This window comes from Corticium candelabrum, chromosome 9, assembly GCF_963422355.1.
Source record: "Corticium candelabrum chromosome 9, ooCorCand1.1, whole genome shotgun sequence".
NCBI lineage: Eukaryota > Metazoa > Porifera > Homoscleromorpha > Homosclerophorida > Plakinidae > Corticium > Corticium candelabrum.
The window spans coordinates 3,154,090-3,169,722 of NC_085093.1; the positions used below are offsets into that span (position 1 = coordinate 3,154,090).

The 15,633-nt window shown below is 39.1% G+C and overlaps 3 protein-coding genes across 5 annotated transcripts; 1 reads left to right on the plus strand and 2 right to left on the minus strand.

Moving 5' to 3' along the window:
* The first annotated feature begins 27 nt into the window (after positions 1-27).
* Positions 28-1,446, plus strand: LOC134184403 (protein Dr1-like). The gene is made up of 6 exons (XM_062652082.1): positions 28-113; positions 180-266; positions 757-851; positions 925-1,029; positions 1,097-1,168; positions 1,309-1,446. Exons 1-6 carry the CDS (start codon positions 62-64, stop codon positions 1,429-1,431), a joined length of 534 nt encoding a protein of 177 aa, XP_062508066.1. The 5' UTR covers positions 28-61; the 3' UTR covers positions 1,432-1,446.
* LOC134184402 (putative sodium-coupled neutral amino acid transporter 10) lies at positions 1,429-6,554 on the minus strand. 2 transcript variants are annotated; one of them, XM_062652081.1, is made up of 13 exons: positions 6,446-6,546; positions 6,219-6,336; positions 6,118-6,163; positions 5,532-5,631; positions 5,334-5,471; positions 5,152-5,273; positions 4,320-4,422; positions 4,150-4,246; positions 4,002-4,084; positions 3,685-3,805; positions 3,512-3,630; positions 1,924-2,677; positions 1,429-1,863 (listed from the first exon to the last, which is right to left on the minus strand). In XM_062652081.1, exons 1-13 carry the CDS (start codon positions 6,524-6,526, stop codon positions 1,586-1,588), a joined length of 2,160 nt encoding a protein of 719 aa, XP_062508065.1. In that variant the 5' UTR covers positions 6,527-6,546; the 3' UTR covers positions 1,429-1,585. The 2 variants fall into 2 exon arrangements, with proteins under 2 accessions (XP_062508065.1, XP_062508064.1); XM_062652080.1 differs by having other exon boundaries at positions 1,429-2,677; positions 6,446-6,554.
* A 265-nt stretch (positions 6,555-6,819) lies between these two features.
* Positions 6,820-15,305, minus strand: LOC134184477 (glutamic acid-rich protein-like). Of its 2 annotated transcripts, none has more exons than XM_062652181.1 (15): positions 15,161-15,305; positions 14,964-15,099; positions 14,714-14,894; positions 13,487-13,972; positions 12,982-13,092; positions 12,723-12,839; positions 12,056-12,163; positions 11,806-11,907; positions 11,475-11,687; positions 10,466-10,555; positions 9,686-9,970; positions 9,336-9,413; positions 9,142-9,252; positions 8,533-8,622; positions 6,820-7,201 (listed from the first exon to the last, which is right to left on the minus strand). In XM_062652181.1, the coding sequence occupies exons 1-15, from the start codon at positions 15,186-15,188 to the stop codon at positions 7,037-7,039; spliced, it is 2,301 nt and encodes a 766-aa protein (XP_062508165.1). In that variant the 5' UTR covers positions 15,189-15,305; the 3' UTR covers positions 6,820-7,036. The 2 variants fall into 2 exon arrangements, with proteins under 2 accessions (XP_062508165.1, XP_062508164.1); XM_062652180.1 differs by having other exon boundaries at positions 9,635-9,970.
* Between the last annotated feature and the right edge of the window lie 328 nt (positions 15,306-15,633).

Sequence of the window (15,633 nt, forward strand, 5' to 3'; positions counted from 1 at the left end):
CTTGATCGCGACTATCGTCTGGTTTCCGAGGCAATCAGTCACGTGAGTGAAGCGGATCAAAATGATGGCAGACCAGGACCCACAAGCAGACGATGACGTAAACCTTCCAAGAGGTTTACTTTGACCATATCACGGGCTTCGCTGCGTCTCAGTCTCGATGCTTTGCGTTTTTGTTGTAGCTGCTGTCAACAAGCTCATCAAGGAGATGCTTCCTAATATCAGAGTTGCAAACGATGCGAGAGAGTTGATTCTTAACTGCTGCACAGGTTGGTGGGCCTGGAAAGATCCTGATATGTAGTTGTATTGATATCAATGCAAATGTCAATATGTTGTTAGCTATTTCTTTGTTTATCTGTTTCTGCATGGTCGATTTGTTTGTGCCTGATATGTGAAGAGTTAAGAGTCTTTGTTGATTGGCAAATGAGAATGGTTTTATTGCAGTCGATCGTTGATCATATTTGCATGGGGTTGGCCAATCAGCAAGGGAATTTGTGGCATTACATGTGGTGTGGTGTGGATGGTGTGTGTGTGTGTGTGTGTGTGTGTGTGTGTGTGTGTGGTGTGTGTGTGTGTGTGTGTGTGTGTGTGTGTGTGTGTGTGTGTGTGTCCGTCCGTCCGTCCACGAGTGAGTGTGTGCATGTGTGGTTGTGTGTGTGTGTGTGTGTGTGTGTGTGTGTGTGTGTGTGTGTGTGTGTGTGTGTGTGTGTGTGTGTGTGTGTGTGTGTGTGTGTTCATTTCAATGTGTATTTTTATTAGAGTTTATTCATCTTCTGGCTTCAGAAGCCAATGAGCTATGCGGCAAACAATCTAAGAAAACCATAACTCCCGAGCACATCATTAAGGCTCTCGAAGTTAGAGAATTCTGTTTCAGATTTTGCTATAAAGTGCTTACTATAGTGACTGTCCTTTGACCACCTTGATTAGTCCTTGGGCTTTGCCTCATATGTTGTTGAAGTCAGTGATGTCTTAACTGAACATAAGAAAGAAGCAAAGACTCGGCGAAAAGCAAGTACAAAACTAGAGAAGATGGTAACATGATGGATCCACAGTGGATTGAGTGTTTAAATGGTGTAAGTGCTATAGATGTGGTGAGTAGGGTATCCCAGAGGAAGAACTACTGCGTCAACAGCAAGCGTTATTTGCACAAGCAAGAATAGAACAAGCACAGGTATGTGTGTGCGTGTGTGTGTGTGTGTGTGTGTGTGTGTGGTGTGTGTGTGTGTGTGTGTGTGTGTGTGTGTGTGTGTGTGTGTGTGTGTGTGTGTGTGGTGTGGCTGTCACATAATGCCATTCATTATCATCTAACAGGCCGAACAGGAAGAGTTCATGAAATGGAAGCAAGCGCAGACAATTCAACAGCAAGAATCAAGCACCATAGCACCAGTTAGCGAACACGACAACCACAACGACGAACACGACGACGACAACTAGACAACCCTGAAGTCTCTTTACCATCTACAAATAATTTCAACTAATATAAGGTATAAGGAGGGTACAGTACAGTGGGATATCAAGTACATAATATTAAGTGATTACAGTAGATTATTGGCTGCTATACACAGTAATACTAACTATGAAACATATACTATAGTATTGCCTCTTTTTCCATCTGCTCTTCATGACTGGTCTGATCTTTTGCTGCTACAGCCTCCTTTGGCATCGCATTTTCATTTGCTTTAGAGTTTACTTTCTCTGTAGCTACACGTGCAGGCTCTTTTACTAATGATTGTGTCTTCACTGCTTCACCGTGTTTGTCTGGAAGTTGCTCAGTCACCTTATTTTCTGGCATCTTTTTGTCTTCCACGACTTTTGTTCCTACGTTTTCCTCTTGATCATGGTGCATCTTCACTGTAACTGCCTTATCTACAACCACAGATTTTGAATCAGCTTCGTGTATTTCGAAGTTTTGCTTTTCTGCTTCACTTTTTGTGTTTGCGTTGGCATTTTGGGTGAGAGTCTGGTCATCTTGTTTTTGGTCAGCTGTTTTTAAGTCTCGGTTGACAGGCTGGATACGATCATTCATGACTGTCTTGTTCATTTGTGTTTTTCCACGTGCATTTTCAACTGCAGGCACAGGCAACTGAACAGGCAGTTGAGCATCCTTGTCAGCTGGTTTGGCAACTGCGTCTCCACCATCGACCTTTACAACGTTGAGTGTCTTATCTTGCTTATTATCCACAACTTCCACAACCTTGTCTTTGCTCTCTTCTGGTGCTTGAGGTGCAGGTGGCTCCAATCGTTTCTCACTACTTTGTTTCTGGTCAATCACTGGAACTACATTTTCCTTTGAATCATCATCATTTGCAACCTTCTTTGTGACTGATTTCGATACAAAATTCTCTTTACTGTCTGGATTGTCTCCTGGATTTTGATGTTGGTCTGACTTCGCTATGTCACTCTGTTGCTGATTAACTGTCTTGTCAATGGTGTTCTGTTTCTCAGCTTCATTATTGTTGTCAATTAGTGACTGTATTACAGTATCTTCCTGATCTATTACAAAAGTCTGGTCGGGCCTTTCTCTACGTCGAGGTTGTGGAATCTGTTTAAGTCTATAGTCTTCATGAGCTTGAGAATCAGGAGCAGGCATGTGTGCCTCTACTGATTGAAGATGCTCAGTTTCTGAGAGAACAGAGTATGTGCTAGCCACAAGGCATATCACCCCAACAGCAGTCAAACTCTACAAGTAAAACAATAAATGCACACATGCATGCATACACAGAGAGACCAATGAAATTTAAACAGAAACAAACAAACAAACACACACACACACACTACATTATACGTTCTACAACTATGTACTCCTCTGTGTCTACAGTGTCTGACTTCATCTTTGCCTTATACCAACTTGTTATTGATTTATCCGCTGCAATGGCTGTCAGGCCTGTAGGACCCCATCCGACCAGTCCGGCCATTTTAGGCACAATGCGATCAACTTCCAGTCTTGAGTCAAATGATTAAATAATATATAATATTGGTTATTAGTGGCTATACCAGCATATAAAGAAGTGTTGAAGCTCACATCCAAGATAAATGGTTTCATCAAATAACTAAATATTTGGAAAGTGCACTCTAGCTTCGGATTTTTGATACACATCCCTCTCTAACCCTGGAAATCTTCATTGACTCTCGTGATAATGCTCATTTGACGCAGGGCGTTTCATGACCACGTTTGGTCACTCCCCTTTAATGCAAATCAGGCCAGATTTTGTTTCCACAGCCCTGGCTGTGTCACTTCCATTTACCATAAATCATATGTTATCGTAGAAACAACACACAACATGAAAACACCCACAGCTAAAGAAGCCATGTAGTAGAAAAGGTTCTGTTTCCAGACATGAAAACCTCATCTATTTGTCATTTGCATGTACGTATGTGACAGATATATGGGCAGCATAAATTATGTGTAGTATTTAGTTTGTACAAGACACTAACATGTACACTGTGTAATAAAAAATTGGTACAATATGTCTGTACACGTACATCTCATACACCAACTAACACACAATCATACCTTAGCACGAAACATTCTCGTGCTGTCTGTTGTCTTAGACTTAAGAAATATCAAGCCGGGCAACAGATAGCACACCGCAGTCCCTGCAGATGCACCCGTCAGACCAAGCACCGTTTCAACTAGAAACATCATTGTCATAATTCATCACGACTTAACGACAAGTACAATCAAACCATTTGGTATAAAGATTGCTACGACCAAAGTGAAGACTACAATGCCCAGAGTAATGTATACAAATCTGTTGTGAGGAATGTAACTTGTAGAGCTTGGAACTCCATCCACTGTAGTCGTTTGCTATCAAAATAGCCACACCTCACTTTCCATACTCACATACAAACTCATAATACTACGAAATTCAGAGTTTATAATTAAAATAATTCCAGAGTCGACTGTTGTTATAGAAACAACACACAATTTGTCAGACATTGTTGAGATCACGTTTAAACAAATTACTGATACATTGCTACATACGATGATGCTCTCCACTCACCTGAGTAAAAATCAGTGAATGAATGCTTGATCGCGATGGAAACACAAAGACAGGATAACTCACTAATGCTGACACACAAAAACCTAGAAGAACATATAACTACAAAGATGCCGTATTATACATCATGCAATATGCCAACAACTGTTACCTAATTTTAAGAGCATGGCTATAAGTGAATCTCCAAAGTTTTTCAATACGTCACCGTTAACTAAGCTTGTAAATGCCAGATATCCAAATAGACCAACCTACAGTGTTACGGCAGTGGGTTTCAGTGATGATAATAAATCCAGATGTTAGAGTACGTATTTGTGCACTTACCATTAAATAAATAATTGTTACTGCGTACGTAGCATAGTCTACTACACCAAGCATCCTCTTCATAGAAGGCTCAGGTAGAGCATTATATAAAAGAAATAGTTGCCTGCATGTAAATGAGCAAATATAGACATACATACACAACACACACACACACACACACACACACACACACACACACACACACACACACACACACACACACACACACACACACACACACAATGGACAAATGTCAAGCCCTCCATAAATGACGTCAACCTTAAGGTCAGTTGCAGAGATGCGGAGATAGCTCCCCCTGCCTCTAAAGACAGGGCCTCCATGAATTACGTGGAGACTTAGGGCCACCGCTACAATCCACCTGGAGCTTGGCTGGAGTTATCCAGGGGCAGTAACAATGGCGCAGCCCTGGGGCTGGACACCAAGGCCCACAAGTACCCGGTACCCGTCTGCTGCATGATGTTACTGCCAAGCCAGTGGTCATGTCCACCCCAGTCAATGACCAGGTACTCATTTATACTCCTGAGTTGAGAGAAGCAATTGTGTGGAAGTTTCTTGCTTAAGGAAATTATGCCATAGCTCGCCATCATTATGACTTGAACCTGCAACCCTGCAAGGTCCTGGATATTTTCCTTCTCCAAATGCACTCTCTAACCAATTGAGCTACAGCATCACACACACACACACACACACACACACACACACACACACACACACACACACACACACACACACACACACACATTCAGACAAGCAAACAAACAAATAAACAAACAGGTAAACAAACACAGACAAACAGAAAAGAGTCAATTGCTGATTGCTTCTGACAACTCACGTTTGACAAATAAACGACAAAGAGAAAATCGGAATACTATGAAATATGCCTGATGTATCCCACATCACTGTATTACCAGCCCACTGTCCTGTAGCAAGATTAGAGCTTGCAAAAAAGAGCATCTAAACAACAGCACATCATATACTCAATCACAATAAATACAACACAAAGAGCTGCATCACCAAAACGGCAAACGAAATGTAGAAGAAAAACGATGCAGTGCTTGTGCCATGAAGGCTCTCGATGTTTTTCATAAGACTCAAAGGGAGAGCGACTGTAAATGCCAAGATTACAAGAACAGCAGCTCGTAGTGACCACGTCTAGCAACACATGTCAATGAAATCTTATCCACATAATACTTACAGAAATTCAAAACGTACTGGTTCCCATCCAAATATACTGGCTACCACAGCGGGAACAACATCTCCAATAACGACCAGGTATGCCACACACCCACCAAACAACAAAAGAGCACTAATACTAAAAGAGCAAAACGTTCGTGAAGTATGTGGAACTGACAACACGAATTCTCTATACTTGTCAATTTTCTGTTTGTCGTCTGTCTAGCTAACAATATCTCTGTCTGTTTGTCTATCTGTCTGCCTATATGCCTGTCTTGTAGTCTGTCTGTCTGTCTGTCTGTCTGTCCTTCTGTTTGTCTGTCTACATGTCTGTGAGTATGTCTATCTGTCTGCCTATCAGTGAGTATGTCTATCTGTCTGTCAAAGGTCATATATTTCATACAAGAAAGATATTCAACAAAGCACAAACTAAAACTCTACTCTACATGAGTCCTGTCTGTCTGTCTCTCTGTCTGTCTCTCTGTCAATAAATACAATTTCATACATCAGCACTATTTGACGTCTGTCTGTCTGTCTGTCTGTCTGTCTGTCCGTCTGACTGTCCATCATTTATGTGTCATATCTCATTTTCCTTGCCAACAGTAACAACACAAACTCGTCATACCACAGTTCAACTAAAAGTTTTCCAGCAGTTCCAAATGTCGCCAAAGCTGCCACACAACACAACATACAGTATCCACACAAACGTCACACCGAGTGAATTACCAAGCAGCTCGTATGACCTCTTCTTGTTGACCAACGCAGCCCTAAGCAGTAAATCACACGCCATTCGACTCAACATCGCACTCAAAGCCAGAAGCAATGATCCCAACAGAACGCCGCACTGCAGACGTACCAACAGTCAGACACGCAATTCTACTTCCGTCTGCTGCACGTGTGTCACACACACTCAACATTTCTGTCAGTCTGTGACCGTGTAACAAGCTCCTCACTTGTTTCATGCAGTAGGGCATAGCTAGAAAGCTAACGCTCACTATACTATTGCCCAAGTTGATGACAAACGGCCAGTCCATGGCCTAAGAGGGACCTACAACGGTTGCCCCATAAGATCCCGGATACAGTAATCCTCGGAGTTCCAGTGCTTAAATTAAATCTACTAAAATCTACTACTACCGACATCATATAAACAAAGCCAATATAATAGTTGATGACAGGTGTGTGCGTGCGTGCGTGTGTGCGTGTGTGCGTGTGTGTGTGTGTGTGTGTGTGTGTGTGTGTGTGTGTGTGTGTGTGTGTGTGTGTGTGTGTGTGTGTGTGTGTGTAAATATCGAGTAGGCGCAAAACATCTTGAATGATAATTCAAACATGAATACTCTACATATACTGTATCATACAGATGTACAGATGTTACCGTAATGGCCATTACACGTAGTAATAATGTTTCAAGTTTTGCTTTTTTATAATTTTTTAAACTTTTGTAATTTTTTTAAAGTTTTTTAATGCAACAGTCAGTTTGGGTCGTCAATTGATTGAAGATAACGATGAAGACGCAGCTGTACACATGTAAGATGCCAACAATCCAATCATTGTTTGGTGTTAATGGCTGCCACCTTAGATGCCACTCTCTCCACCACAGATCGAGGTACTCTTGCTACACCCAACTTTTTAAAAATTTTGCCAAGAATGTTTTGAACTTTACGGAGGGTACCTTCAGTGGCACCTTTGCAACCTGCACTCTTGCAACCATTCTGAATAAGCAAAAACAAATGAGTCCCATGTTCAAACATACCACACAATACTAAACGGTTTTCTACGTATTTCTGTGTGTGATGATTTTATGCACCTTTTATAGCACAACTACGTTCATGCATGTGGTGTGTGTGTGTGTGTGTGTGTGTGTGTGTGTGTGTGTGTGTGTGTGTGTGTGTGTGTGTGTGTGTGTGTGTGTGTGTGTGTGGTGTGTGTGTGTGTGTGTGTGTGTGTGTGTGTGTGTGTGTGTGTGTGTGTGTGTGTGTGTGTGTGTGTGTGTGAAATTCAGCATGCGTGTAGTAGTAACTGACTTACTAATGACTGTGTTTATATATTGCAGCCTCTAACCACTTTTCTGAACGTGTCATTTCACGCATAAATTTCTAATGTTCACTTTATTTTTCATTGTAGATTTGGAAGGTTTAGAAAACTTTCCTTTAGACCAAAACTTTTCATTAGACCTCATAAACGGATTTTTAGCTCGAAGTTCCTATAAGAATTGAATACACTGCATAAAATTAAGTCATTATCTACATGAATGTAAAGGCAATAAATAGTTTGATATTAAAGCTGGACATTCTAAAAATGGTTTGGTCCAGGAAACAGTGAATATGACGCAAACTTATTGCAGTAGTAAACTATAAAACGATCCTGTGTATATATTATTTCTAATTCATATCTATACCTAGTAGCTTCCTTTCTCTTCAATTTTATCAACAGCCTACATATTGGAATCTTCTTGTATTAGCACATAACAGATCAACTACCTTGCGTACGTAATTCCGTGAAAACATCAAAACAATTTTTTGTACACACATGTGGCCGCGTATGTATAGTAGTTGATACTTCAAATACTTAGAATCTATACTCGCGTGTTCTGAAAGCGAATATCTAGAGATATTAAAGAAAAATCAGCAGAGAGCTTCAAAGCACTGAAATTGTAACAATCACAAGCTTTATATGGACAGAAAGGTTTTTTTTAAACAGAGAGACTCATTTACAAGGTTCTAGTTCTTGAAACATTAATTGTGCTATGGCTGAGGGGTTTGTTGTACACCTTACCTCAAAAACAAATATGGCTTGGTTACATGGTAAAAATGACGGACAACAGCATCCCAAAACTTCTTTTGAATGATTTGACAAAGAAACGTCAAGCAAATTGCCCAAAATTACATTGGTAAAAGAAATGTATATTTAACGTGAAACACTGAAGTCAATAAAATTATTAAAACGCTGATTTCAAGTCACCCAAGATCTTTCATTATGGAACAATATTTGCATTACAGCCAAGCTTAGAATATCAATGCAAACCTCTGACCAATTCACATACCTTTATCTTCTCCATTTTGTCTTTCCGTGATCTGATAGATTTGAGAAGATTATGAAACTTTCCTTTAGGATTGACTTTAGCTTGGAATTCCTATAAAACAAATTGAAATACTGTATAAAATTAAGTCATTGTCTACATGCTTACGACGGCAGTAGTATTTAAAATTAAAGCTGAACATTCAAAAAATGGTTTGATCAATTAATGAGTTAACATGACGTAAACTTATTGTAATACGTATTACAATAGAATATACGAACTCTACTATTATAAATGCTCAGATAAAATCAGTGTGAAGCCAGTGTGTGGATGCCTGAGACATATTTGGAAAACTAATATGGCCTGGTCACATGGTGAAAATGACGGATGACAACATCAACAAGAAATTCTCTTTGGAAGATTGACAAACAAAAGTCCACCACATGGCCTAAAATTACATTTGCAAAACAAAGTCAGACAGTTAGATTTGATATGAAACACTGAAGTTGATGAAACTATATTACAGAAGCTGGTTTCAAGTCACCCAAAATCGTGCCTTATAAAACATTTTTTGCATTATAGCTAAACTTACTACCAATGCAAACCTCTGCATGACCATTACAACTCACATACCTTTGCCTTCTTGATCATTCTATCTTTCGCTGATTTGAATGCATCAACAACTGCAGATTTGTGAATCTTTCCTTTAGACTTTGCATGAGAATTGGGTTTAACTCTCCAATTCTACAAAACAACTTCATATAACTGCACAAAGTCATTACCTACTACATACGTAGACTGAAAACTATTTGATTTCATAGCTATACCTTCTTAGGCCCTTTTCTCTTTGATTTTATTGCCAGGTTAGGTTTTGGAGCCTTCTTGTTTTGACACATAACAGATGACTGCAAATTCATGAAAAACACTTAACAATCAACTATCTTTGTAATTCCGTAATAAACATGTGTGTGTGTGTGTGTGTGTGTGTGTGTGTGTGTGTGTGTGTGTGTGTGTGTGTGTGTGTGTGTGTGTGTGTGTGTGTGTGTGTGTGTTTACTCAAATGCGTGCGTGCGTAAAAGAACATTCAAACTACATTCGGTCTAAAACCATGAAGTAGTGCCATCACCATTGCATGCTGCTTTGTGATTGGGCTCCTATTTGCCAATATATTTTTCACCTGCTTCACACCATTGAGAAACGTTTTCTTTCCAATTTTCCCTACAGATTTCCTTCCAAACTTCCTGGCACCTTTCTTCACTGCAGCCTTCTTTCCAAACTTCCTGGTACCTTTCTTCATTGCAGCCTTCCTCGCTGCAGCTTTCCTCGCTGCAGCTTTCCTCGCTGCAGCTTTCCTCGCTGCAGCTTTCCTCGCTGCAGCTTTCCTCGCTGCAGCTTTCCTTGCTGCAGCTTTCCTCGCTGCAGCTTTCTTTGCTGCAGCCTTCTTGTGAGACTTTTTTAGTACCTACACACAAGTCCGCAAGTAAGTCATGTTAAAACAAGTCAACAGTTTGTACAGTACAGTACTGTTTCTACACAACCAGTATCTACTCAAAATATTTTGTCTGTAACCTTCCACACAAAGTAATTATCTTGTCTTCACAACCCTTCATGATAAATATCTCAAATTTGTAATTGCAGAATGTCAAAGCTACTATAAGACTGTAAACTAACACAATTATAACTGTTTCTTGTACAATGAAACTCACGCACGCGCGCGCACACACACACACACACACACACACACACACACACACACACAAACACACACACACACACACAAACACACACACACACACACATACACACACGCGCGCGCACACACACACACACACACACACACACACACACACACACACACACACACACACACACAGCACTAATCAATGCAACAAAATACTAATCACCGTGACACTAATCAGGTAGCCAAAGAAACAACACGCTTAATTTATCCATGTACCTTTTTATGTTTAGGACGACGACGCCTATAGACCTTCTTACGAACCTTCCTACCTCGACTTCTTCGTTTCTTACGTGACTTCACTGCATCCTTAAATAAACAGACTATTACCGTATTTGAAACAGACTGCCTTTTGTGCAAGTGTCTATGTATCTGTCCGTGTATAACCATATTCTGAGTCTGTCTATCCGTCCAACAGTTTATCTGCTTGTCTTTTTTGGGCGTTTATTAGTCTGTTTGTCTGCCTGTCTGTCTGTCTTCTGTCTTCATTTATTTCAATACATTTTAAGCAAATTACAAACACTAAATATACATACAATAATCCTTGTGACAATGTCTCTGTCTCAAACTTAAAAAAGACTAAAACCACCTATGCCATATATATCAAACGCAGAGTCTTAATTAACTACCTGTCTGTCTGTCTGTCGGTCATGATCATATATTTCTTAGATCAAACTAATGCACATTTCTGCAATAAAATTTAAAGGCTACAACTAAAATGAAATCTGTCTGTCTGTGTCTGTCTGTCTGTCTGCCTGTTTGCTTGTACACCACACTAGACAGTAATTGCAAGTATGTTGGACAGTCGAAAACCGAAAATTTCTCTCAAGAAACGTGTAGCAACGTTCTTGTTCTAACTAGATAATTAAAGAATTAACCCAAATAACTCCAATACAAGTAAAAATTCTGTTCAATTGACATGTCCTCTTTTACTATTAAACAATAGTTGATCCTGGTTTGTTCCAGTGATGTGGTTATGTGCATTATCTACTAGCAGTTACAGCATTCAAGTAAATGACTCTTCTGATTGTTATCTGGGTCATGAAATTGTGTTGTAGAAGTAGATATATTCACCTTTTGCTATGTGCAATTAATATAGTAACACAATAATTTTGTGACTGTTCTATTCGTAGCAAAAATTTAAAAACAATCAACTTACCACTACATCATAAGTTGTCACTTAATTAAATAAGGACCACCATACATATACACTACAGTTACAACATACCTCTTCTTCATCATCATCATCATCATCTTCAGATGAATCTTTCTCGTCATCCACATCACTGGTTGCTTCTAAAGCATTGCTGTCAGCAGAGTCATCCACATCACTGGTTGCTTCCAAAGCATTGCTGTCAGCAGAGTCATCCACATCACTGGTTGCTTCCAAAGCATTGCTGTCAGCAGAGTCATTGGTCTGATCAACATCAGACAGTAAGTTCTACATATGCACAACGCTATCAAGAACAGTATTGACAGACAATTAACTGTGAGGTTTGTAAATCAATCTATAAATTGTCAAATATATAAAATAATAGAATTAATGAAACAGACTTGACCTTGATCACTGAACTGTCCAATGATTTACTTTCAACTTTATCAATTTCTGAGTCAATTATGTCGTTATCCCTCTCTAGATCTTCCACAGTAGAGAATGATCCCTACAGAATGTAACACATAATAACAAAGTCATATTACTACCAAGTTACAGTAAATCTAGAAAACAAAACAGTGTAGTACATCTAACTAATAAACTAACACCAGTCTTAAAGACTTTCTGTAATGCCTATGAACTACTTAGATTTTTACCTCATCTTTCTCACTGTCTTCTGCTGGGATATCTTTAGCACGTTTGACCATTACATTGTGCTGTTCCTCAACAGAACTCATTGCTTTCTGAATGTCAGGTTGATATTGCTAAAGATTACACAGCAGCTGTTGAGTAAATTAATGTAAGAGTGTCACTGCATATTTACACTGATATCAATTGAAAGCATATTGCAGTGCAATGACAATTAACAGAATGATTATAATTAAGAAGAATTATCCAAACATGAGAGTCACAAACAAACAAACAAATAAAAACTTAATGCATTGACTGGAATAATTATTGAGGTATCTTATTATTCAGTTAGTGTTTTATGTGTTTGTTAATTAATTAGTTCCCTCTAAATCACTACACTAATACTACATTTTTAAATGACAACCTTGCTCAAACAAAAATCAACTAATCAATCTGAACAGATTTAACAGTACTAACCATTAAGACTGCTAATTACACAAACACAATAAATCAGCCCATTAGTTTTGTTTGCATCTTAATCTCGTCTACTAGTCACTGAACTCCCTTCCTATGAACTCACTCCATAGCGGTAAGCCCTAATTGGCTCTATTATATGCCCAGCTTTGGTCATTTCACGGTTTGTAATATACAGAAAGTAAGCAAATGTACCTAAAATGTTAGTAAATATATTACCTCAGCACTCTTGTCGCCTAGTGTCAGTTTTTCCTCTTCCTTATCAACATTTCTTTCATTTTCCACATCGTGTTGCTCCACAGAACGTTTGATTTTGTCAACAGTAGAATGTAAATGCTATAAAATAATACCAATGGCAGATTAGTGTGCAAAGAAGTCACTTGTGTTGATCACACAATAGACTGCCAACCGTGCAAAACATAACCATAAAAAGTAAGCTTGTCCTTGCACATTGTCTATCTACATACAAAGCCATTACCTCTTCCTCTTGCTTGTCAGCAGCACGCCTTTTCTTAATAAAATGTTGATGAAATCGAATGACAATTATCCTGATAGGTCGTAAGATTCTTCGAATGATAGAGCCTGATTCCTATAAAATAATATCACATAATAATTTACAATATGGGTTGTCACATGCACATAATGTGCCTACTAACAGCAAACTACCGTATAACCGGTTATTTCTGCGATCATGATATTCTTCTGTGAAGAAATCACGAAGTTCACAAATAAAATTTGCAGATATTTAGTCCTATCCTCGAAGTCCCAGGAAGTCACTGTTGCGACACATGTACATGTATGTGTGACACTGTGTACCAGTAACTGTCTTTCTGGTTGGAAAGCAGAAATTTAATTCGCAGTAATTAAAAATTTTTTGTCTAAATTCTCAAATTGCAGTAATTTAAGACCACAGAAATAACCAGTTATATGGTATTTAACAATGAATTATGTGTACTGAGAACTAAATTTTGTTACAGCATTACCAATGCAGAAAAATTGTACTTGACAGTTGGATGCTCCTGAATGTGCTCTTTGCGTTCTGTTGTAAGTGTGCTATGCTCATGTCCTCTGTATTCATGTCTTTTCTCGTCTTCTTCATTGTCACTGTTGTCTTTGTGTTCTTCCCCTTGTCTTTTTTCTTCTTCTTGACTTTTAATAGTCTGTTCTTCAGACTCACCGTCTCCTTTGCTATGTCCATTGATGTTCCCGTGTCTCTCATCTCCATGTTTTGTGTCTTGCTGTCTTCCATTCTTTTGGATTTCCTTGTCGCTTTCATGTTGCTTGCCCATAAGTCCATCTTTCTTGTGATCTTCATTGCTGACTTTTTCATTGTCATACTCGAATCGTTCATTTCCATGTTCTTCGCCCTTCAGTTCTTTATGTTCATGTCCTTCATTGCCATGTTTGTCATTTTTCTTGTCAAGTTTCCCACTAAATCCATCAGCACTCTTAACAAGATACTTCAAATCCTAAAAACAAAAATCAAACACCACATCATTTCTAGCCGGATTGTACAGCTTGGTTGACAATCTGTTGTTTCAATTAAATATAATATATAATGATAATGAAGGTAGCTTCCAGTAATGACTTCTACCATACAATTCATGTCACAAAACTAAGTTTATGCATTTGAGTCAAAGGAGAATGTGCACAAACATCAACAACGGAAATGCTATCAGACCAGTGATCAACACTGTTAGACCTAGCATTCTATACTCTAGTAACTGATTCCTGTCAAGATGCTTTAATTGATTAGAAAATGTTGTACTAGAGCGTTCACGACATTACTATAAACAACAAGCAATAGCTACTGCAAGTGGATTACAATACAACATGTGTAAGCCATGTATACCCACATGCCAATGCATTTCAGCAACCACAGCATTAATTGCTCATACTGTACAACTTGACCCTTTTACAACTTGACCCTTAGTCTACAGTAGGTAGCCCATCTCTATCTCAGGTTTATCATGAGTCCTCATTAGTACACTATAAAAAATGTACAACAGTTGCTAGCCTCTAGCTAAATTTAAAGAACAGTCAAAGTGTTAACAGCAGTTTAGTAGCAGTCCCAAGCCCAAAACCCTAGAAATCCACGCATTAAAGAATATTGCATAGAGGTAGGCACACTGCAGCATGCCCCCTCCCCCATCACACAACAGAAAGACAAACACAAAGCAACATGTCTACAACTCATCGCAACGCCTCACCTCTTTTCCGTCTTCTCTAACGTTTGTCACTCCAAGAACATTATCAGAACGAGCAGATGGCTTTACAGCATCGCTGGGAGAGAACGACGGCACCGCAGCTTCAGGATCACCGCTCATTGGAGCAAACCTCTTCTGACAGACATCAGCAGGGAGACCATCACTCACGCATCTCTCAATTTGCCTATCATAGAATCAATAAAAAAATTCACAACATTAGTATGTCTCATAACACAAGAAAGCGTCTCCTTACGAGCAGACGCGAGCCGGAAAACATTGTCGACCGTCGACCAAACATTCGTTCAATGCACACACGACCTGAGGCTTCTTCGAAAATTCCGAGGTTGTTGTAGGACGGTCTTGAATGGCAATCGACGTTGCACAAACAACTACGAAATAAAAATTCGCGAATTATAAGATGAGAGGTTGAAGCAAAATGCGCGCGATTACCAAGTACAACGAGCCAAGAAATTGCCATTTCTTCTAGGAAATTCTTTGGTAATCTCCAAGTACTAGTTCGAATAGCTGACGGCGAAATCCGTCGTATCAAGCAAACTGCTTGCCTTCAAACAAACCAGCAACGCGACAAGACAGCGAAAACAGCGCCCGTAGCAACAAATGCAGTCTGTTGCTATTGGACTTTACGTTATGACGTCATACGCCTCTATTGTTAATTAAATATCAGCAATCGACCAATCAAAAGTGGCGATCAAGATGACGACAGAGACAGTTAGATACACTGTATACACTCACTCTCCAATCAAAACAACCTTTTAATTTTTAATTAACAATCAAAAAATGCGTTTAATCAAAACATTTAATTATGATACACGCACCTTAATTGATATTGGACCTCTCAGACCAGTGAGCAATTCGAAAATAAGAAATATATATAATTTAGGAAGTAATAAAAATCTTTGTTC